The sequence below is a fragment of the Pleurodeles waltl genome, chromosome 4_1 (assembly GCF_031143425.1).
Source record: "Pleurodeles waltl isolate 20211129_DDA chromosome 4_1, aPleWal1.hap1.20221129, whole genome shotgun sequence".
Taxonomy (NCBI): Eukaryota; Metazoa; Chordata; class Amphibia; order Caudata; family Salamandridae; genus Pleurodeles; species Pleurodeles waltl.
Window position 1 is genome coordinate 421,547,221 of NC_090442.1, and position 24,689 is coordinate 421,571,909.

At 41.5% G+C, this 24,689-nt stretch overlaps 1 protein-coding gene across 1 annotated transcript in view; it reads left to right on the forward strand.

Annotated features, from left to right (window-relative positions):
- CAMK1D (calcium/calmodulin dependent protein kinase ID) overlaps positions 1-20,936 on the forward strand; it is a 1,292,386-nt gene extending 1,271,450 nt beyond the window's left edge. The window contains exons 10-11 of the mRNA XM_069228669.1: positions 818-956; positions 20,177-20,936. Coding sequence (XP_069084770.1) covers positions 818-956; positions 20,177-20,307 — 270 coding nt within the window. The 3' untranslated portion in view covers positions 20,308-20,936. The remainder of the gene's footprint in view (positions 1-817; positions 957-20,176) is intronic.
- The last annotated feature ends 3,753 nt before the right edge of the window (positions 20,937-24,689 follow it).

The window sequence follows — 24,689 nt, forward strand, 5'->3', positions numbered from 1 at the left end:
GTAGTCTGCCAACTTATATTGGCACTTGTAGTAGTTTCAGTATGTATAGCCCAAGGTACAAGCTTAGTAGTAGTGGAATGAGTAGGAGAGCCAACATTAGTAATACTGACAGTATTAGTAGCAGTTTCATAATCACATGTAGAACTAGAAGTGTTTCTAATAGTGTAGTGCTGATGTTAGTGCTTTTTATAGTGTTCTGTGTCCCAGTTTTGGCAATAAATTAGCCATACTAGTAGCTTCTGTAGTAATAATAAAATGAGTAGTAGTTTCTGGCACAATATGTTTAGATATAGGACCTGGAGAGGTGGAAGCGGTAGTAGTAGTAGTAGTATTTGTAGCAACATTTAATGCTCCACTACTATCAACAGTGAATCTATTTTCCTTCCGAATGGTAGCACTGTCAGTATCGCTGGGGTTTTGCTAGTATTACCAGAAGATAGAGTAGAAGTGGTAGCACTACAATCAGCATTAATAGTATTATGGATACAGGACTGACTATAAAGGAGGAACCATCCCTATTAAGTTGTATATTAGATATGTAATGAAATGGCATGTCCATTTTTCAGTGAAGAAGAAGTGGGTCTCAAATGTACTTCATATAAAAGGTTGCATAATGTGTATGTGTTTTTTTTTAGATAAAAAAGGCTGTAGATGACATTGAGTCAGTGAGTTTAGTAATAGGTGAATGCAGAGTCTATGAGGTCGCATCCATCCATTTCCCCCACCTGCTAAAGACCTTCTTTTTATAGTGCATGTTAAATCTATCTTTTTGAGAAAATTGAGATTACTAAAAGTGTTCCATGTATTTATCTTCCAGCAAGCGTTCAATGCTACTGCGGTGGTCAGGCATATGAGAAGATTGCATCTTGGCAGCAGTCAGGACAATTCAAATGCAAGTGTTTCCAGTGGACACACTCCCACCAATCCACTCCCAGATGGATCTGTCCGAAAGGATTGTGAGTATATGGCACACAATGAGTTATATTGCCAGTACATATGCGACTTTACAAGTTTTGTCACTATTCAGAAAATAACTGACAGTACCTGTCAGTCACTCCTATAAGATAAGGGAGAAACATATCCGCCAAAATGGTCAAATAGGTTTCAATTTTCTAAATGTAACATAATTAAACGTTTTATAATTAACTCACCAAAATCACAGAATGCATACTGAAGGAAACCATTAAATAGAGGCTGCAAATAGGAAGAAACGGGGCCTGCATTAGATTTACTGCAAGTCAGATTCCAGATTTTGCAGTCTAACTTGATCTCAATCAAAAAGCCTTGTTCCACAAATAAATCACTCATGAAATAAGAAAATGTAACAAGAACACCATGCATGCACATGCAGTATGTTCATGGTTTATGTTGGTGTGTTGCACATCTGTTTCTTTGTTCTAGAGTTCTCATTAAGCTTTTTAGGTCTAGCCTTTTTAATTATGCTAATATTTCATTTATGATATATTAACTAAAAGGGACTTTCAGTCAGCCCTCTTCATCCATGAGCCTGCTTGACTTCCTTCCACCTTTTGTTTCCTCCCACCACAGAATACAACATAAACAATAATTCAGCTTGCATGATCGGCTGGTTCCTTTCTTTGCTCAAGCACAATGTTGTCAACCATAGAGAAAGTAGGTCTCTTCAGCATAAACTTTTGATTTTACTTATTTTAAAGTTGGCAGCAGACTTGTGTTGTGTTTTCTGCCCCCACTGATGCAGGCAGAGAAAGGGAACAACAGATTGCTCACGCCCAGAGTGTAAAGCATAAGTAGTTTCTCCCACCAGGCAGGAGCAATGCGGGCTCTTGCAGCATGTGAGGAGATGCTGGCACCGCAGGGGCCCTAGGGCTCCCCTCCTCTGCCCCTAACTTGTAGATGGTATGTGCCCTGGGTAGGTGTCGGGCATCCACCTATATTAAAGGCAGGCCCCAGGGAATGGGGTCCCTGGGGCCATAATAGGCTCAGGGAGGGGGGCCATGCAGCCCCCCTACCCTTTTAATATACATAAGGCCCTGGAGGGTGGGGTCCCTAGGCCCTAAGGAGACTAAAAGAGGGGGACCACCAGGCCTCCCTCCCCTTTTAAAAATGGCTGGTCCCTCTGGATGGGGTGCCTGGGGCTAAAATAGACTCAGGGAGGTGGCCTGTGGTGTGGCTCCCTCCCCTTTAAAATAAGGTATAGCCCAGTGGATGGGTTAGCCGGGTCTTAGATAAGCTGAGGAAGGGGAGCCTGCATGGGGACCTCAAAGGCCAACTCTATGCTGAGTTGCCAAAGGCCGTAAGCACCAGGGGGTTGACTGCTTGCCTCAGGCCAACCCGCTGCCATCCATGGCTGAAGGCCCTGCACAGCGTGGGTTTGGCTGCCTTATGGGGGTCGGCCACATGGTATGGCCATAGGCCAAGCCCAATGGCCAACCCGTTGCTGCGCACAGCTGGAAGCATGTAGGGGATTGGATGCAGGGCACGGCCGTAGACCTGGTCCTGTGGCCAACCCTAGACCCCCACTGCTGAAGGCCATGCACAATGTGGAGGTGGCTGCATGCGAGGTGTTGGCCACTTCAACCATGCATGGCAGGAGGTTGGATTTATGCATGGTAATAAAATATTACTTTATGTTAAAAATAATCTAGAAGTTCACTGAAAAAACAAAAGTTGAAGTAATGTTATAGTTAGGTGAAATGTTCAGTAACAACGAACATTTTAACCTCGAAAAACAACAGAAACTCTTCATTTATAGTTATCTCAAATAACTATAACTAATGTCCTAAGGTACCTTGTTGTTTTATATTTTTGTCTATTTTTATACATTACAGTGGGATTTTTATTTTTTAACTGTTTTGGTACTCTGAATGCTTTACACATTTACTTTACGTTAAACCTGTCTTTTCTATGCCACAGCTACCAGAGGTGAGCTCAGGTTTAAATAACTTAAACCTTTGACTGGACCTAGCATATTAGTGGCTTAGGGCCTGATTGCGAGTTTGGCGGTCGGACAAGCCGACCCCCAAACTCGTGGGGGGACACCATCGTAATACCGTTGGCATCCCCCCAAGGATATTACAATGTTCCCTCAAGGCTGACCGGCAGAAACATTGTATTACACGTTCCCGCAGGTCGGACCGGAAGGGACAGTGCTACGATATTGGTCTCAGCTCCTTTAATGCAGACGAGGCCGTTATTTATAGCACACCATTACATGGGAATGCGCACTGTCTGCTATTCCGATGGTGCTGGGCGGTGGGGCCCTGCACTGCGCATGGCATCGGTATTTGCAGTGCAGGGCCCCCTCTGTGGTCCCCGGCACTGGCTTTCTGCCAGCCTTTGCAAGGCGGGATCCTGGCCATGGAAAGGCTGGTGGAAAGATGAGTTGTAATCAGCCAGATGGCGCTGAGTTCAGTGCCGTTCTGGCTGAGTACAACTCAGACTGCTTGAGATACAAAACGGAGTGTCTATGCTACTGGTTCGCACCTCCTATATGTAGACATAGTAAATTGGGAGAAAACAATGTCCATCCGTCACAGATAGTGCTGCCGGGGTGCCAAACTGGTACAGTACCCAACCACTTGGGGTGCACTTATGTCAATGGAAAAATCAAACAACACTTAGGAATTCAATATTTATATACCAAGGCACACCACAATAGTTCTTATAGTCCATTCCTTGGTACGCTGTGTCAATCAAAGTTCAAAATACACATATGTATATGGTGGAAGTTTTATTCATCCAATGCATAACAAATCCAATGAAACAACAGCTGACGCGCTTTACGAGGGCGGCAGGAGGCGGCACCACTCTCTTCAGGGCAGGAGCCCTTTAAATCTACAGCAGCGCTCCCGCTTCGTGGGACGCGCCCGGGCCAAGGGCGGGCCCGTCCTGCGACCGGAGGAGGCTGGGCCACACCATTTTCATCCTGCTACTGAGGCCGGTGACTAGCGGCCGAATATACTCCAGTCACCCGGACACCATACTAACATAGGTGAGCAGCATTTTGTTCCCTTCTGTTGTTCTAGCCGCTTCAACAAGGCCCCTGTGGGGAAAAAATAAGGTGGGAACAGGGGAGGAAAAGCACCTATAGAAAAGACTGCCAAATATCGGGCTGGATTAAAAGTGTCTCAATAAGCCAAGATGGGTAGACGGAAGGGGGGGGTGCTCCTCGAAAAGGTCGGCAACAACAAGACCCTAGACGGTTTCCTCCAAAAAGCGGTTGGGGCACTAGAAAAGGAAATTGAAATGGTGGAGCGACGTCTAACCGCCCCCCCACTGATGGAGGTTCCACCGAAAACTCCAGCACAATCCCTTCACCCACCCGCTTTTCAGCCTGCCCCGGCAATTTCACCTCCAACTACCCAATTGTCTACTGCGGAGACCCTTGAAAATGTTACACAGCCTCCAGAACTTACACAGCCTCTTCCAGATAGGTCTGTACCCACTTTAGAGTACAGTATAAAGGGCAAAAGAAAACGAGGGGAGGCAAATCTAAGGAATAAACGGGCCCGCATCTTGAACTCCCCCAATCATGTCATATCTACTCGGACTAAGGATTATATACCTCCCCAAGCACTTAACAATGACAGTCCAGAATTAGTTTATATAATAGATCATATAAAAGACGAGCTCTCTAAAAAGCTTCACCCTATAACAACTCGCCTATTAGGCATTGAGGAGAAACTCGATGGTCTCATTAAGCTCAAGCAGATGACCATCTCTCCCTCACCAGATTCACAGTATTCCCGCCAAAATTTCCCCCGAGCCCTCCAGGCAACAGTGCCAGTAGCCTTCCCTTATCCCTGAGCATGGATCTTAACCCTCCAACGAACTGCCCTGATTCTTCATATCAACCAGAGAAGGCTCCAACTGCCAGACTGGCCAATGCCTTAAAAGCCAAGTGTTTTAAGACTGCTCCTCCCTTTTCGAGGGGGAATGACGGAACTGCTTCCTCCAATAACATGGGCACAAAATTCCACAAAGATACCCCTGATCAGATCCTCCCTCCAGTAGATCGGATGCATAGGGATCAAGGAACTAACACGAGAACTTTACATCTACCACCGGAAGCTTGCCCTTATGTGCTTGTTATCACGAGTGTTCCTAAGCTTAAGTCCAACATTTCCGAAACATTTACAGAACTGAAAAACAAGGTAATTCACTGGCTACACAGATATGCTAGATTTCCTTTTCATATGGTACCCTCAATATTAATGGTGAGGAGGGTGGGTTGGGTGGGTCCACTTAAGAATCCCGGTACGGAGATTGTATTGTTATCAACTTTGATGCACCTTCCCTTGTTCAGCAGCTATCTTTGAATGTGTCCCAATCTAATCCTCTAGGGGGAGAAATATCTCTGTGTAGACTTCAGGCTTTCTACCCTCATAAAGTTGTACCAGCTACTAAGGGAGCGCTAATGCCACCCAGAGGTGCCACTAGTTTGCAGACGCAGCCTGTCCCCCAGTCGAGACGTAGCTCCCTTTCTGAAATTGATTGACTAAAAACTAGCACCGTGCACGGCTCACCCCAGCCTCAAGGATTTAAAAATTGGGATAAGAAGTACCCTATAGTCGGAAATATTGAAACATATGAAATGGGGTTAGGTAATCCTGAGGCCGCTCAGATTTTTATTGCAGACATCAGAGACTCCACGCTAACCCCTGCACTTGCCCAGCTAGAACCTCGTAGGATGGTAAACAGTTCCCCTCTTCCCTTCTGTGACCAGAGTTTGGAAACCTGCATCTGGGGAACAAGCAAGGTGGGTAAGGCGAATGAGATCAATCTAGCCCCGGATTTAATAGGCCCCAGTAATTATGGGTTCTCCCCACTAGCCCAAGTACCCGAATTGACTACGCCAAGCCCCGATCTAAACAGGGTAAATAATATTCTGGGTGATACTGTAGTGGGAAACCCAACTGAGGCCGGTACAGTTACAATTGAAAAGGATCTAAAATCTCTCCATGGCACCCCATTTGCAAGAGGGAACCTTACGGCTGAAGTTCCCCAAGCCAAAATAGATGGTCTAGACACCGTTCTTAGCTGGAATATTGCAGGGCTGGAGAATAAAATGAGTATTCCTGAATGGGGTAAATTTATAGACGAACATAGAATATGTCTTTTCCAAGAAACGTGGGCACTGGAGCCCAAATACAGAATTGGTTTTAAAAGTTATTGGGTCCCAGCAAGTAAGGTAAATTCAGGGAGACCCTCAGGTGGGCTGCTTATATGGCTTAGTTGCTCCCTTAAATGCCGGATTGAAGCAATTGACTTGGCCTGTCCCGACCTGATGGGTTTATCAATACCATCCCTTAAAGAGAAACCGCTCCTAATAATTAACATTTATAATAGGAGCTTGGGTAGCAAACATGAGTCAGACGCATTGACTATTTTGGACAGCTTCCTTTCTTACAAATCATCCTCCCATTTTATTCTTATCGCAGGGGATTTTAATGTCACTTTTGAACCCTACTCGCTGGCTCAGGAACTATACAAAGATGAGGACGCCTATTGGGGTATTCCCCAACTGGTGTCAAGCAAAAGACCGAAAACGAATAGACTAACACATCAGGTTGTGGACATTACCCTGGCACATGGCCTTCGGGCCTGCAACGGTCGTTCCCGCTCGGACCTTGATCTTCACCCGACATTTAGGCGTGGAACACAGAAGAGCCAGATAGACTATATTTTGCTTGACATCCGGCTGTGGGGTCACATGGTTGACATGAATATTGTAGAACACGAGGAAAGTGACCAAGAGCCACTGATTTCATCTCTCAGGAACCTATTACCCCTACTTGAAGCCCCTTGCCCCAAGATTCATGAGCAGCAGCTTGCTCTGACCAACAATAGACGAAACGTTAAATGGGAATCTATGAGCACTGACACAGCCATAATGGCATCTGTGTACAGCCAGTTGGCTGATCATATAGAGCGCATACCCCAGCTTTTAGAAGACAGTGAAGGGCTTATAGTAGCCCACACACAATTATTCAATTCTTTAAAACACCTTTTTACCAAAGAGATTGCCAAAAAAGCCAAAAAGAATGCAAGGTGGTTCAGTGCCGCATGCAGGGAAGCACAGCACAAACTATTGAGAGCTTTAAGAGTGGGCCAGACAGATCATATAAGGAAAGCGAGGAAAGACTACAAACAGGAACTAAGTAGAGCCCATAGGAGATGGGATGAATTTAGATGGGCCTCCCTCTTGGAGTCTGCCAAAGGAAACAATACCTCGAAATTTTGGAAACTGGTGGCTGATGCTAGTGAAGAACCTAACCGTTCGCCTGGCGCTTCAATACTCCCCGTAGAGTGGACAGATCACTGCGCTTGATTATACTCTGGGACCTTAGGTGTTTCTTCCAGGGAACTGAACCATATTATGACCTTTGAGACCCCCCCAATCGAATTTACCCTGGCAGAAACCAAGGCTGCGATTGCTTCACTGAAATGGGGAAAGGCCACTGGCCTTGATAGAATCCCAGGTGACTTGTACAAAACAAGCCCAGATATATGGGCTCCATACCTGAACCTGATCTCCAATGCAGTAGCTGCAGGAGCGCCTGTCCCGAGCTCCTGGATGGGAGCGGAGATAGTCCCCATCTTTAAGAAAGGCAGCCCCTCCGACCCTGCCAATTACCGTCCAATCTCCTTACTTGATAATTTCCAAAAACTTTTCGCAAAACAAATCTTGTCCCGTCTAGAAGAATGGATCCTGGAAACTAATGCTATTTCCGATCTGCAAGCAGGGTTTAGGCCAGCAGTCAGTACCATAGATCAAGTTTTAAGATTTTTAACAATCAAATGGAAGACTGTGGAAGTAGGAGGGGCAACCTTTTTGTAGCTTTCATTGATCTTAGAGCCGCATTTGATCTGGTCCCCAGAAACCAGTTATGGTTGACATTAGCCAACATGGGCATACCAAATGGTCTTTTGAAACTTATGGCCCGTTTACACGAGAACACCTACGCACAAATCAGGAGTGGTAAGGATGGCGACCTTACAGATCCAGTGGCCATTGAGAGAGGAGTCAGACAGGGCTGTGTCCTGGCCCCTACCCTTTTTCTTTTATACATAAATAATTTTATTAAGTATTTAGCAAATTGTATTAACGACTCCCCAAAGTTGGCCGGGATCAAAGTGCCATGCTTACTCTATGCGGATGACACTATCCTGCTGGCCAAATCACCTATGGGAATCCAAAATCTGGTCAACCAGTTCTGTGCATTTTGTAGAGATTACGGGTTGGATATCAATGCCAAGAAAACCAAACTCATGATATATAGCGCCCCGAACAAGAAGCTCAAAGCAAATATAAAGATGGATTCAGTCCTCTTGGAAAGGGTAATGGAATACGATTACCTGGGCATTAGACTATCTGATAAGGGTAGCTGGGATGCAGCTATAAGGAAAGGGGCGCTTACCATCAGCCAAAGATGTGGAGTGTTAGAGCGGAAGGTCAGTACTGCAGTAAGCCCCCCTTTGACTCTTATTTCTGAAATTTATAAAGTCCAAATCCGTGCCGCTGCCCTATATGGAGCGGAACTCTGGGGTTCATACAGACAACTGGACACCCTTCAAACCAAAGAAAACAATTTCCTTAGACACATATCTAGACTAGGAAAGGGCACGCCGATGCTCCCCCTAAGATTAGACCTGGGTATAAATAGCATCAAAGATACAGCATACTTAAGGCCACTTCTATACTGGGTTCGACTATGGAAAACGGAAGAACTCGAACCCTTTAGGACAGCAGTTAAAGATCTAATATCACCTTGTCATGGATGGGAAAAAGTTCGCTGGTTGAGGGAGTTGAAGGCAGCCTGGGTCAAACTGGGCTTACCCCATTATTGGGAGAATCCTGAGATGATTCCTGCTAATGCCAGATTGTTGGTCAAAGATCGATATTGGGGGAAAATCTATGAGGAATTCTTCGGCTCAAATGGGCCAGGTTGGCTGACAGCAGAGTTTCTGCTGGTCAAGCACGAACCCTTGCCTGAAAGGTTCCTGGATCTCCCTATACCAGCACGTGCCCGTACTTTACTACTTCAGTTCAGATATGGAACATTGGCGGTCAACAGCTTTACGGCTCGTTGGCCATCCAATAGTCCTATGTCTGACAAATGTACAAACTGCCATGCATGCAAGGAAACCCCTGAGCATGTCCTATTTTTTTGTCCCTTGTATAAATGTCCTAGAGAAAAGTGAATTATTCCTCTGTGTAAAGAACTGCTATTACAAAGCCGAACCAGTGCCTATAGATTATGTAAATATGACACTTCCATGCTGACAGTAACCTCTGTCTCTAAATATCTGTCAGCAGCATGGACAATCCGCAGTAGGATTATCTCAGATCTTAATCCACTGGCTGAAGAACGGTCTAGTAGTTAGCGGACGTGGATTGTTACGATAGAAAGGGACCTTAAATATAACTATCAATGCTGATCTATTGATGATATCAGATTGCACCCCGTGTATGTTTTCCAGTGGGTTTCCTCATCTAAAGCGGTTTACAGTACCTTAGTATATACTTTCTCGCAAATGGCAAGACCTAATTCCTCTGACCAATTTATTTAAGAGATGAGGCCAATTCTAGGGTACTCCTTTCCATTATTTGGCTCTTAATTTTTGCAAGCAGGTCCTATTTAATGATCTATTTCCATTGTTTGGCTTTTAACTTTTGTAAACAGGAACCATTTCATGAAGTTTTTATGATCTATTTTATGTATAAACCTGTTTTAGAATAGTTTTTATAGGTACTATTAGAAAAGATTTGCTATACTATTTTTTTTTTTTTTTCTCTCCGATTTATATTATCTTAGCATATAGCACTTTGTAAATGGTAAGATTTAGGTACCATTTTAAATGCCTGGTTTTTAATTATTTATGAACTCCTCTACGAAGTACTATGAATAATTTTTTAAGTATAATCTGTTTTAGAATAGTTTTCTTAGGCACTGTTTGAAAGTATTTGGCACATTATCTGTTTCTTTTTGCAACTGTCTTGGCAAATGGTACTTCCTTATTTAGGAAGTACAAACTGAGGTATTTTATTTAACTTCTGGCCCGTTGGAAAAGCAGTGTGCCAACTGTTAGTGCTTCCTTCTTATGTGATGGTCTTCGATCTCTATTTTCTTGTATGTATGTTTACTTTTAATTTTTGGAATGGTCTAAACTTAGGCCAAATAAACTATTGAATTGAATTGAACAGCTGACATATGTTTCGTCAACAAGACTTTCTCAAGGCTGTAAGATGGACATACAAAAAGAAGTACACAATCAAAAATCTGAATGATAAACAGGGAATCTAGTTCTCGTGAGGATCCAAAATAAGACCTGTGTACAGATACTCCTATTATAGGACCACAATGTGACTGTAGATGAAAAGCGGAAAAGAGGGTCCTACATATCTCCAAGACATGCAAGTAAAGATATCGTACAAGGGTGAACCGAACTAGATGTGTCAGGTATACTACCAATGGTGTGTTATATGAATATTAGAGGCCGCCAATCAATAAATTAATGAAAAAATTAATACAGGAACAATAAGTTAAAAATGTCCCAAGTGACTGCACCCCAAAACCGTCTCTCACTAAATAGCCACCAAAATGTGATGTGAAACATGCGGTGGAACATAATATATATATATATATATATATATATATATATACATCTGAAGTGAGGCCCTCTTAGAGAAGGCAAAACAAGATAAAAAGGAATAATAAATAAAATTGACGACATACCATAAGTATGAGTATAGTCTAATGCTCCAGAAATGCTGCGAGGTTCCCAGCATCGAGATAAAGCTAAAAAAAATGCATATGTGGTTGCCAAGCCGTATGGGTACAAACCATGGTACACAGGCAGCACAGCCCTGCGTCTACAAGAAACTAATCCAATTTGCACATAATAATGGATTCAATGGAGGAATATTGAAGAAACAAAATCACTATAGGGGGTTATTACAACTTTGGAGGAGGTGTTAATCCGTCCCAAAAGTGACGGTAAAGTGACGGATATACCACCAGCCGTATTACGAGTTCCATAGGATATAATGGACTCGTAATACGGCTGGTGGTATATCCGTCACTTTACCGTCACTTTAGGGACGGATTAACACCACCTCCAAAGTTGTAATAACCCCCTATATGACCAAACAGTAAATAGTAAAATTACTGAAATATGCTCTGGCCGAGGGAGACAGGCTATCTGCGGGACGGGAGGGTGACCAATGGTGTTGTGAATATCGTAGATATAAAAAACATAGGGGGGAGGTCTAAAAATAAAAAGATTGCGCAATATAGTCGTAAATGTATAAAGACCTACAGTGGAATTCCATTAGAACAACAGGATAGATACAAAAACAACGTCTTACAGTGTTGAGTCGTCCCAGGTAGTGAAAACAAATAAGAAAACGGCTCGTACAGGTGGCAACATTTTGGCCTATATGGAGCAGGCATCATGGCGGTAGAAAGAGGACTGGAGGCAGTGGAAAAATGCATGAGATAGAGGGTGAAGGCACCATATTGGAGTGTGTTTATAAAGCATGAAATACTGCAGAAAGGAGTAAGTATTTGCAAGGTGAGTATATGTAAGAACCATGCAACATGTAGAGCTACGAAATGTAAAGAAAGTGCTAGCATGTTGAACAAAAGACATTTTTTTGCCAGAAGAAGAAAAACGACTAAACTATCCATTATAGGGTCACCAACAGTAGTAAGCATGCTGAGGGCAACAGGTATGACAAAAAATAAAGTTGATTATTTGCATATTGAGAATAGACTGCGTAGCCTAAAAGGTGAAACAAAAAATCCCATGTACTTTTTGTGGAACCTATGTTATGGTACAAACAGAGTATGAAAAACACCCGGCCATGACCATAATTATGATTAGCATACATCCTGAAACACGTCAGAGGAAAATTAGAGGCAAATTGTAAGAGCATTACTGCAGTAATACTGTTGCTAGGAATACCATCAAAACCGTCCATAACAAGTCATCTGTCATAAGAAAGTAAACGCAAGTGGCTAGTATGTAAACATAGTACATCAATTGCCATACACAGTACATGGCAAAATGGCACAATAATGCAAAAGCTCGAGCAGAGAGTGACAGAATAATAAAGCATATGCATGGCTGCAGATAACAAAATGGAAGCTTCATAGGAAAACATGTAAATCTTTATCTATATTGAGCCCCTCCTCAACCGCTCTGAGTTTAACTATCCACTTACTCTCCATCCGTCTTAACATTAGGTTCCTGTCTCCACCTCGCGGACAGGCACCCTGTGTATCAATGCCATGTGCGGTGATCCCCAGAACTTTTCTTTGTCCATGGGTGGAGTTATAGTGGGTTGCAAAGGGATAATCTGTATTGTTATGTCTAATAGCTCTGATATGTTCTTGAATTCTCTCTTTAAAGGGCCTGATGATGCTACCCACATACACACGTTCACAAACACATATTAAACAATATACTACATATTTGGTATTGCAATTCATGAATAATAGAGACATCCTGTTGGAAGTCTTGGTGTTATATTGAAAAGTAGCTTTTTTATCCTTGACCTAACAACACATGTTCCAATGCCCACATTTGTGGAAGCCACTGGGTGGTTTGGGTAGCCATGCTTCATTCGTTGCAGAGGGCATAAAACTGTGGCATAGCATGTTGCGTAATGTGCGCCCCCTGCTATGTGTGCTACTTGGTCTATTTGTAATCCCTTTTACCAGGATGTTATCTGCTAGTAAATAGGACCAATTTTTTTGAAGAATCTGAGTGTACTGTAGGGAATAATAAGAGACAAGTTATTATGTTCCTTGCGTTTGCCTTTGATGGGGCAGTAAGAAGAGCTTGACGGTTTGTCTTTCTGATTCTCCTATTTGTATCTTTTAAGAGATTCTTAGGATAGCCACTGTGTGGTATCTACATGTACTGTGTATAACTCTTCTCTACTAGCTGTGGAATGTTATTGAGGAAAAGAATGTTGGTGTCAGGGGATTCTTGGTAGGAGTGGAATCTGGTGGAGAGGAGGAAGGAAGAGGGTGGTGTTGAGAACTGTTGGATCAATCTTTGTGGATGAGATGTTTATCTTGGACTTAATAAAATCCCATTAACACAATCTCCTATGGATGTTATCTTCACATTGGCGACGAGGATGGGATCCATTTGTTAGGACATCTCAACACAACAACCAGCAACATAGGAGTTCCTATATCGGTTGGTCTTTAACTTTCTGTTTTCCTTTGGATCCAACAATCAAAATTACAAGGTACGTGGCAAATGTAGGAGACTCTTCAATTATACAAACGATCCTTATCTTCTTTATCCTCAAGTGGATTAACTGCTGTAAGCCCTGTCTCCGTTTTTTTTAAAGGAAAAATAAATAATAAGAACAATACATTATAATGATATATATACTGAGCCTGTGACTTATCAGAGTACATATCATATTTCTTTTGTGGATCGCGTACGTTTTGAACCAGTCAAAGACATTATTTTTGTTTTAATATAGTGCTGAATCTTGCCGTTCAACAACTGTGTATGTTCAAATATTCTAATCACCGCGTGAGCCCAGCGCGCTCTAACTTCAAGCTACAGTGTTCATACGCGAGCGCTCGAGTGTGTTTACTTTGAAGCTTTGGATTTCGCCTCGAGCCCTCGCCGCAGTTATCTTTGATCTTCTAAGTAAACAAACGCGCTCGATCGTGTTTGTTTAACATTTGCTGTGAGGATTTAATTCAGAGCGCCCGCTGGATTTTCGGTGCGCTCGCTTCGTGAATAACCTTTGATTTTAACCAAAGACTTACCTAATTGTCTTGGAGTTTCCAGTGTGCTGACACAATAAATAGATTTATATTGAATACGTTTCCATGGAACAAGGCGAACTCACCATAGAAAATATCCTTTTGGTTTTGTTTAAGGCAAAATTGTGGAACGTCTATTTACATGAAGAGGAAAGCACAGTTCTATTTAAGATAAACAAGTCTTTTCTTGCTTTGCACTTTACACAGTCTGTCAGGGTACAGTTTAATTCAAAATAAACATTATACTATTTTTAGTAGTCAAATATGCAGAACATACCACCTCCTCCTTTTTTCTTAACTGTACCTGGAGATGCACCTATAATTTGGTCGAAATGCAAGAAATCATTTCTTCATTATACGAGAGTATGTGGTTCTTCCTTATCTAATGAAAGAAAAGTATCACTCCTCATGCATTGTTTAGGGTGTGAAGGCTTGGAAATTTTTGAAACTTTACCTGAACCTGAGGATGAAGGAGCAGAAATAAATGAATTTGAACTTTGCATAAAGAAATTGGATCTTCATTATCTTCCAAAAATTAGTACAATTTTGGAACGTTACCATTTTGGAATGAGGGAACAAGGACAGAGCGAATCTATAGAGGAATATATAACAGCCTTGAGGAAATTAGCTGCAACTTGCAAATTTGGAGTAACTCTTGAAGAACGCATAAGGGATCAATTTATGTTGAAGTGCTCCAGTGACAAAATTAGGCAAGAACTTTGGAGTAAAGATGATCCTTCTCTTCATGAGGTGGTAACAATTGCTAAGAGTGTTGAGCACACTTGGGCCTGTGTAGGTGAATTAGAGAAAAATAAATATCCTTCAGTGAATAAAATTTGTCCGAAGAACGATCCACAGGAGAACAATGCTTTAGAGATTGATGTAAGGAAGGAAGAACCAAAGTTAACACAAATTCAGAAATCTAAGTTTAAAGATACAAAATGTTTTCGATGTGGAAACCAGGGACATTTTGCATCATATAAAAAATGTCCTGCTGTTGCAGCTGTGTGCAAATTGTGTGGAAAACGCGGACACTTTGCAAAATGCTGTAGATCACAAAAGGATTTACCTTCCACCTCTGTTAAGGTGGTGCAAGACTGTATCTTGATGGTGGAGGATCGAGTCACAAAGAAGAAATATCCTAAGGACATTGTAACCCTTGGTGGAGTTATGTGTGAAGTTCTCTTTGATTCTGGAGCATGGTTAACTCTTGTGTCTAATGAGACATTTGATAAATATTTGAGTCATTCTGTGAAATTGAAAGACCCAGATGTGATTCCGGGGGGCTATGGTGGTCAAGCTATAGAGTTGAGGGGATACTTCGAATCCAAAATTAGGTTTAAATCTAATTTAATTGTGGGGAAGATCTATGTTCCAGTAAAGGGAGATAGCGTTATAAGCTGGCCACATCAGAAAGAACTTGAAGTCATTCTAGATCCCAATAATCCTACACCTTGTATTACTGAAAATGATTTCGTGAATAATAGTAGTAATATCTGTGAGATATATAATGTTATTAGTGATAGTAGTTTGCCAGATTTTGTGAATGAATTTAAGAATGTGTTCAGTGATACATTGGGATGTCTTACTAAGTATGTACATTGTATAAAACTCAAAGAGAATGCAGTGCCTGTTGTGTGCAAAGTGCGACCCATACCGATTTCTGTTAGAGATGATGTGGAGAAAGAACTGCACAGGTTGTGTCAGTGTGGGATCATAGAACCTGTTGAAGCCTCGGAATAGGTTTCACCTATAGTTGTCGCACGCAAACCCTCTGGTGAAATACGTCTCTGTGTGGATTTGAGGAATCTCAACAAAGCTGTGGTTAGTGACTTATTTCCTCTTCCTAATATCACAGAGATGGTGACTTTGTTACATGGAGCTAGATATTTTAGTACATTAGATTTGGCTTCGGCGTATCATCAGGTTATACTCCATGTAGATTCTAGGGATCTCACGACTTTCATTACACCCTTTGGGACTTTCAGATTTGTAAGTATGCCTTTTGGGCTGGTATCAGCTGCGTCAGTGTTTCAACGTTTGATGCATGATTTGTTTGGTTCCGTAGAAGGAGTAAAATATTTTCAGGATGATATTCTGGTTTTTGGTCGGACGAAAGAGGAACATGAAAAGAGGGTTAAGAAAGTTCTGAGAATATTGGGGGATCATGGTCTTACGTTGAAACTGAACAAATGTCATTTTGGGAAAGAGGAGATAGAGTATTTAGGACATAGAATTACTCCTTTGGGGTTGTATCCTAAACGAGAACTAGTAGAAAATATATTGAATCTGCGATCGCCAGAGAACAAAGAAGAGCTACAAGCTTTCTTTGGTATGGTTGAATTTCATGGAAAGTTTCTTCCCAATCTTGCTGCCAAAACAGAAAATATGCATTAATTGCTAAAAAAAGGGGGTTGGTTATATCTGGTGTGAAGGATGTGAAAGAGAATTTAATGATGTTAAGAATGATTTATCCAAGGTAGGGTGTTTGAAATCTTTCAATCCTAATGAGCTGTGTATTATTATGACTGACACGAGTGCTAGAGGTTTGGGTGCAGTCCTTCTACAAAGAGGAGATAAACATGAATGGAAACCTGTTGTGTATTGTTCAAGAACATTAAGAGGTTCGGAAGAGAATTACTCCACTATTGAAAAAGAGGCTCTAGGTGTTGTTTGGGCTATTGGCAAATTGAAGAATTTTGTGTGGGGAAGACCCTTCCATGTGTACACAGATCACAAACCTTTAGTTGAAGTGTTCATGAAAAAAGGTCTTGATCAAATATCATCCAGGATTAGTAGGTGGGTGATTAATCTACAAGATTTCGATTTCAAGGTATTTTACGTTCCAGGTGCATGCAACAACACTGCAGATTGCTTGTCAAGACTTACGTTGGTTTCAGAGGAGGACAATTGTAATGAGCAAGAGGACAGGTTTAGTGTGTGTAGTATTACGGAAGGAGTGATTAGTCATGATGAGTGGGTGCGTGAGGTTGCCAATGATCCCATTCTACAAAATGTATGTAATTTCATAAAGAGCAAGTGGAACTCTGAAAGTTTAAGGAACTCTGAAAGATTAAAAGGGTTTTGGAAGGTAAGAGAGGAGTTGTCAATTTCGGATGGAGTATTACTTCGTGGTGAAAGACTAGTGGTACCAGGTACCTTGGTGGAAAGAATCATTCAACTAGGACATTCAGAACATCAGGGAATAAGTAAAACCAAAACTAGAATACGCTTGAATTATTGGTGGCCAGGAATGGATGTCGGTATAGAAAGGGTGGTCAGGGATTGTCCTGACTGTTGCAACAGTGACAAGATCTATAAGATGAGAATACCCTCGATGTGTATCAGGAGTCCATCTAAAAGACCGTGGGATATTGTGGCTATGGATATAGTGGAACCTATTTATAGTAAAGGTGGGAATAGTTACATTTTAGTTTTGGTTGATCACTTCTCCAGGTGGGTCGAAATAGGTATTGTGCATAGTGTTGAAACTAAGAGGATAATTGTTCTACTCGAAGAAATTTTTGCTCGGAAAGGTTTTCCTAATGCTATTCTCACGGACAATGGCCCACAATTTGTATCCAAAGAAATGGAAGATTATCTTAAGAGGTTGGGAATCAAACACAAGTTGTGTTCGCTGTATCATCCTGAAGGAAATGGGATTGTTGAAAGATTTAACAAATGTGTAAAAGAGTGCGTACAGTTAGAGATGGCAGCAGGAAGATGTTGGAAAGAAGGATTGAAGAAATTTTTGATAGCTTATCGTTTTACCCCACATACATCCACAGGGGCTGTTCCTTTTGAATTGTTTAGAGGAAGGAAAGGTAATACTATGCTGGTCCCTGGTTGGGTTGTTGGAGACAAGAACGATGCCGTGTCTTGGTCCGGTAGTGGCTGTGGAAGGATACATGAGAGGAAATCTAAGGATAAGAGGAAAGATTATTTTGATGTGACGAAACAAACTTGTGATGTGAAAGTGGGAATTGGGGACAAGGTTCTGATAAAGAAACCAACTTTTGGTAAAGGTGGGAGTAAGTTTTGGGGACCGTTTAGTGTTACCAAGTTGTTCAGCAATGCTGTGAAAGTGAGTGATGGCAGAATTTGGAATTTTAATCGCATTGTTATCTCTAAAAAAAAATGTGTTTGAATATTCCATTTAGAACTCTCGCACTTGTTTTCTTTTCCACTTTTCTAAATGTGTTTTGTATCTTTTTATTACGATATTGTATATAGTTTCAATAGTTTTATTTGTTTCTGCATATTCTGTTTTTTGGGGGGAAAGATGTGTGGTATCTACATGTACTGTGTATATCTCTTCACTACTAGCTGTGGAATGTTATTGAGAAAAGAATGTTGGTGTCAGGGGATTCTTGGTGGGAGTGGAATCTGGGGGAGAGGAGGAAGGAAGAGGGTGGTGTTGAGAGCTGTTGGATCAATCTTTGTGGATGAGATGTTTATCTGGACTTAATAAAATCCCATTAACACAATCTCCTATGGATGTTCTCTTCACACACGTGCTAGGAGGCGTTGTTCCATACCTTGTAATTCACGTGTGGTTACCTTGTCTTGAGAGCAATTGCGTCTAATCCTGATGGCTTCTCCATAGGGTATAGCCTTAATCTGTGATTGTGGATGAGCACTCGTGGCATGTATTATAGAATTACAGGCTGTTGGTTTTCTGTACATCTTAGAGCATATTTTGTCATCATCAATATATAGGGTGACATTCAGGAAATCAACTCTGGTGTCACTGTAAAAACTCGAAAATCTGATATCGAAAACATTGATGTTAACATGTTGAATATACAGATCTAAAGAATTGGCATCACCAGACCAAAACATAAGTACATTGTCTATATATCTGCCCCAGTATGTAACATGTTGAATTAACTCCGGGGGACAGTTATGCCATAAATGCTCCTTTCCGAAGAAACTCATACAGATTTGCAAAAGATGGAGAGAATTTTGCCCCCATGGCTACTCCTTGTATTTGATGGTACCATGAGCCATTATGTATGAAAACAGTGTTGTTTAGAACAATCTCTATGAAATCCACCAATATATTAGTGTTCTAATAAAGTGGCATCCCATTTGTCAAGGAAATGTTGCATAGTGACCATGCCTTTCGCTCTCGGGATGCTGGTATAAAGAGAGGCAACATCAATGGTAACCAAATAATGACCTTTGGTCCATTCAAAATCCCTAACCCTGCATAGTAGATCTTTAACTCAGACTGCTCTCAGCCCAAATGGAATCATGTTCCTGGTGGAGACGGCAGTCCCCTGGTGGTCAATCCGCTAGCTTCGTAATTTGGTGGTCGGACCGCCTGGAGTGCTGCGGTCCGGCCATCATCCCGAGTGTGGCAGGTACGGATTGCCACACTCGTAAACAGGCCATTTGTTACTTGTGGAAGACTACCATTCACCCAAATAATAATTAACTTTCTTACAGGTCCTGTGATTATGTAAGCATGCTAGGGAACTCGTGTTGTACCGTTTTGCACTGGCAATTGACATGTCCTTCTAGCTCTTACTTTAAGGCAATGTTATGAAGCAAAGTTGAAACATCCTATTTGTTTTTCTTGTTAAGAAGATACAGATGGGCAGATTCAAGAGCCCCTAGTGCCTCCTTGCCCCCACATTAGCATTATTTATTTTAACGCTAATGTGGCCCAGCGAGGCTAAAATCACTGCACCAGGCATAATGTATGCAAAGGGGGTGTTCTCCCATTGGGCGGGGTGAAAAAATGGCTAAGAGATTTCTCTGTATCATCTTTTTCAGCACTTTTAGCGCATACAGAGCAGTCGTTAAAAGGAGGCACACAGTTGATTACAATGGGACTCAGTGGGCTTTGCAGGATTAGCATCAATATTTTTGACGCTAATCCTGCAAAGCTCTGAAATAGCGGCAAAAATATTGACGCCAGTTTCCTAACTAGCGCCATGGTGCACTGTATCTTAGATATGGCGCACACATGGTGGCTTTAGGGGGGTGCCAAGGGGCGCAAGAAAAGTTGCGCTGCACTGGGGGCAGCGCGACTTTTCTTAAATCTGGCCCAGAATGTTTTAAGTGCAGTAAAAACTCAGACACACCACAGCATTTCATCATAGACTTCAAATGAAAGCATGTATGTATTGTTCAAAAAAGCGAGCAGATGCCTGATATAGCTTGACATTTTTGAAAAAAATCTGTTTTCGGTTATTTTTTTTCTGCTATTGTTCCTGCACTTTCACAAAATATTAGTTAGTGAGGTCTTAATCCATGAAACAGTTTTTACTTCATTGACAAGAGTGGAACGATTCGTATGTGTGCTCATTGTTTTATCCAATAAAGAGTATCAAAATAAACAAATAGCATATGAAAAAACAAAGCTTATTTTTTTTCCTTCTTAGGTCTAGCCTCTTCCGCTCCTTGCAGTTTCTTGTCATCTGTGTCGTCTTCATCATCTGGCATTTCTCCGGTAGGAGCAGAGCGGAGGCCACGGCCAACCACAGTAACAACAGTGCTGACCGGCAGCAAGTGACCAACAGAGATAGTAAAGGAAATGCACGGCGACTCAACCTCAAGGGAATACACCCCGCTTCGCGCGCTCAAGAAAGGACTAGAAGAAAGATGATTTTTTTTATGGCCATATTTTATATGCAAGTCTGAGATGTTTTCTTTATTAAGAACTGCAAATGACTCAAGTGTCATACACAAGAAAGGATTTAACTTTATCTGGTGCTCTGTACAAGAGTCTAGTGGCGTTCTAATGACTGGACAATTGACCTTTTATTTTCGAAATGGGTTACTCTTTTTCGCTGTGGGTACAGTATGGTGTTGTATGTTTTGTTAATTGGGGTCTCAACTGGATTATTTAACTGCTGGTCAATTTTGACGTTTTTATTTTCATTTTTCTTAAAGAAATCACTTCCTTTCGCAATTATATCCATCGGTCCTTTTTTGATTTCTGAAATGGAGCCTTCTTCTGTGAGTAGAAATTTAAATTGAGATAATTTTCTCTTTAAGGAACATACTTTTTGTACTACTACTGTATATTGTAAAATATAATTGCAAAATATTTCCCACCCTATACTTCAGCTGTTGTAATACATAAATAATGGAAAATGACCCTTATACATCTCTAATAAAAATAAATGAATTGGCCAACTAGGAGCACAAAGGAGTTGCGCCAGACATGTAACTTGACTTAATGTGCACATCCCGGAACAATAAATTATATGATGCACATGTACATCTAAATGTAGGGAGGGCTCCAGGTTTCTCAGTTAGCATACATAAAATGTGTGCTCATGTCCAGTCTCTAAATGAGGATTATCAATGCGAGCAGATAACAATTTGGTAATATTCTATCACAATATATGTTCACTGCAGCAGCATATAGTCAATTGCTCAGATTCACAGTACCCTGGTCTTACACAAGGTCGTATAAGGCAGTGGCCGCTGCTTCTGAACGGGGATGGCGGGGCATGGGTAAATAAAAAAAAAACACTTAGCTGCTCCTTCTGGAGACTGGTTCCGTCCCTCCTCCGTCCTCTTCCTCTTCTTGACTCGAGTCCTGGTAGCACACAGACTCCCCTTAGCCAATCACGACTAGCATGACAGCAGCGTCGTGACTGGTCTGAGGGGCCTCGTTCAGAGTGGGTGCCTGTGCATGTTCTCCACCCGGCTGTGCAATACAGCCAGGTGGGTAAATGCGAAGTGCGCTTGTCTGTTTTACCGGCCCAATACGGCTGGCCAAACCGCCATGTGAACTTATAGTGCACTCCACTCCTCCTCCCTGTCACTTACCCCAGCCCTGCCCCACCCTAACCTGGCTCCGGCACTGAAAAATAAAATGATGCTAAAACAGTGTTATCATTTTATTTTTATTTCTTCCACTACTCAAAGCAATGGGGCGACACTTCTGTACCTTAGCAGAGGAACTACCGCTGGTATAGGATAAAGTTAAAAAAGTAGTAATAACTTTGCATCAAGCAGGCTTTTTTGCACAAAATTAATAGCAATGGTAATTATCATGAACATTTTCCTGTTTTATTTTCATTGAAAACACCTAACAAATGAATACTGTTAAGAGGGGCATTTCAGTTAGTTTGTCAGTTTAAAGCAATTCACTTGAATGTTATGTTCAGTGGATCTTTCTTCTCCAGCATTTGCATCAGTAATGGTTGCAAATTCAAATGCAGTGTATTTGTTGCTGAGATCATTGTGAAACCTCAAGTTCACTAAGTTTTATCTTTGTGAGATAAACGTAATGAATGCCATTAACAATGATTGTCAAGTGCCAACAGAAAATTCAGTTTATGTTGTGTGCTGTCAGTAGTCAAAAGTATCTTGAAAAGACACACATTGCACTGCAAGCAGTTTTTTTCTGCAAATGTAAAGCAACAAAAGAGTGGTACAAAATAGACCTTTGGTTGAAACATGGATATGTTATTCTTTAGAAGATCAGGTCATACTTTTTCTTTTCATAAACACTTTGGTTTATCTTGGGTTCCTTGGAGTTTATGATCTTGACTTGAACATGGAAGGGTATATTTATCATGCAGTTGCGTCGCTCTTGCACCAAACAGTGAGGCGACACAATTAGTAAGTAAGATGTGGCCCTGCGTTGCTTGATAAATCTAGAGTAATGCAACACAATGGAAATTTCTGCATTGTGTTACTCTGCCCCCAGGGAGGCATTCCATGGGTGGAGCATGGGCGTTCCCATGCATCAACCCATGGATTTTGGTGCATTCCTAGATTTACCATTACTGGTAGACCTGGTAGTGCGTCAAAATGCTACACCTCCCAGGTGAGGCATAACAAGATAGAAATTTTCTTAATTATCCTTGTTTTTTCGTTCTCTTTCTGTTTTGCCAGAGAAAAACAAGATAACTTATCTAGTTACATAAGGCACTTGAATAGCATTCCAATGCCATGTGTGTACCCATGAAAGTTGAAGCTTAGGCAGCTGGATAACTAAACAAAATGATCACAGCTGCTTGGAAGGCAATCATTCTTTTCGTGGAGGTTTCTGCCCAATCAAGCCATATACTCCTGGCTCCCAACATGTGGGTGGAGCAAAGCCCCTCTAAGGTGATACTCACATAATTGTCTGGCAACAGCTGTGTTGTCAAGTCGAAGCATAAAAAGCACTTTTCAGTCTCAGTGTTCATAACTGGATTTGATTTTATTTTAGTAATCTTGTTACTGCACAGTATGTGTGGAAAAGAGGAAATAACCAACAGCAAAGGGAACATCAGGAATGGGAGGGGAAACCTCATAGAAGAGTACCACCGCTAAAGACAACAATATCTCATCAACAAGTTGGACAAGTTTATTTAGGTGCTTGGGCATAAGAGCCTTTCATACAAAAAATTAGTCACACATAATTACATCTTTGCATAAAAGAAAGTTACTTGTAAGTAATAAAATACAAGAGTAAATAGGCAAGCACCTAATACTGTTGGATTTTTGGTGACACTGGTGAACAGTTGTTTTCATTTTCTTGACTTCTTTAGTTTCTATTAATCACCTATGCGTGGCAAATGCTTTGTCTTTTTAGCCCAGCCCCTTACCAAGAATAGACCCATCCATCTTGATTCTTGATGTTGCATTTGACAAGTCGCATAGTACATAGAAGTTTTTTAATGTATCTGTTTCGGGTGGGAGGGTAGGGGGGGGTTTGGCTATTGCTCGAGACATCCTCTTCCCTGAGATTGCATCATACAGTGGACTGTTCAGGGAGAAGAGAGGCAAATCTTCCTTCTAACTACAGGCACTCAAGTCCATTCGGTTGTTAGCTTTCTTGTTCAGGAGTGTTCTCAGTAGGAGGGCTTCATTTCTGGCCAGGGTAAACAGCTTCCTCTCCCTGGGGTTTCCATCTACTCATCAGGTGATGCTAGTTGTACTATGAGGTGTTAATTATCCCAATTTGGCCTGCTGTGTGGAAGTTGTCTAATGCTTTCATTTTCATAGCTTGTTGGGGTTAATATGGTTTATCATTATTTGCACTTTTGCAATTCTCAGGGTTGGCTTTAGAGGTTACCAGGCTAAGGAGTGACAATTTGTTTTTCTCCAAACTAATATGTATGTGGAAGCTGGGTTCATATTAAAATGCTCCTTCCAAGCTTCATCAATTAGTTGACTTTTGGTTGACCTCAAGCATTTGGGACTGCATTTGGTAGGTGCTATTCAACAACTACGTGAGATGGAACTGTAGCCAGCATCAGCTTCCAATGCAAAGGTAGGGGGCATGCTGGAGGCATGAGTATTGCCTTTCAGAATTTCCTTTCATGAGGTCCGATTTGTCACACATTTGTCAAGGCCTCAAAGCTCTGCTCTGTAGACTGTTGGAATTTCCATTTTTGCCTTTACTTCTTTGTTGATTAGCTAATAAATTTGTTTCTGAGTGAGGGAGTAAGTCCTAGGATGGTGTTTAGTGATGTCTGTGAATTTCAAGTGCCCTTTTGATGTATGCTTCCCAGTTAATGTTGCTAGGCAGAGCTGCACCCAGGGTCGGAAAGTACTGACCTTTTTGAGATTTGTGTCCAATCTTAAAAGATCTACCTTGCTGTTGATTGTTTTAAAGACCATTGTGTTTGTCTTCATGGTGTTTGTTTTCAGGTCATTTGTCTCACAGTATTTCTCTGTAACTGTCAACTGTTCTTGTAGGTCTTTTGTGGTATGAGCAATGAAAAATTGACTCATCAGCATACAGTAGTGCTGTCACCTATAAACCCTGAATTGCAAGCACATCTTTGTAGGCTTGCATGTCTACATTATATTTCCGATTCATTTAGAGGGAAGGCTGCAAAGTGAGAATAAGCAGTCTTTCCTTACTCCACCAGATGTTGAAAACTGTCTGCTAAGTCTTCTGTCTTTCAATTTAGACATACTTGTGAGATGGTTCCTAAATAC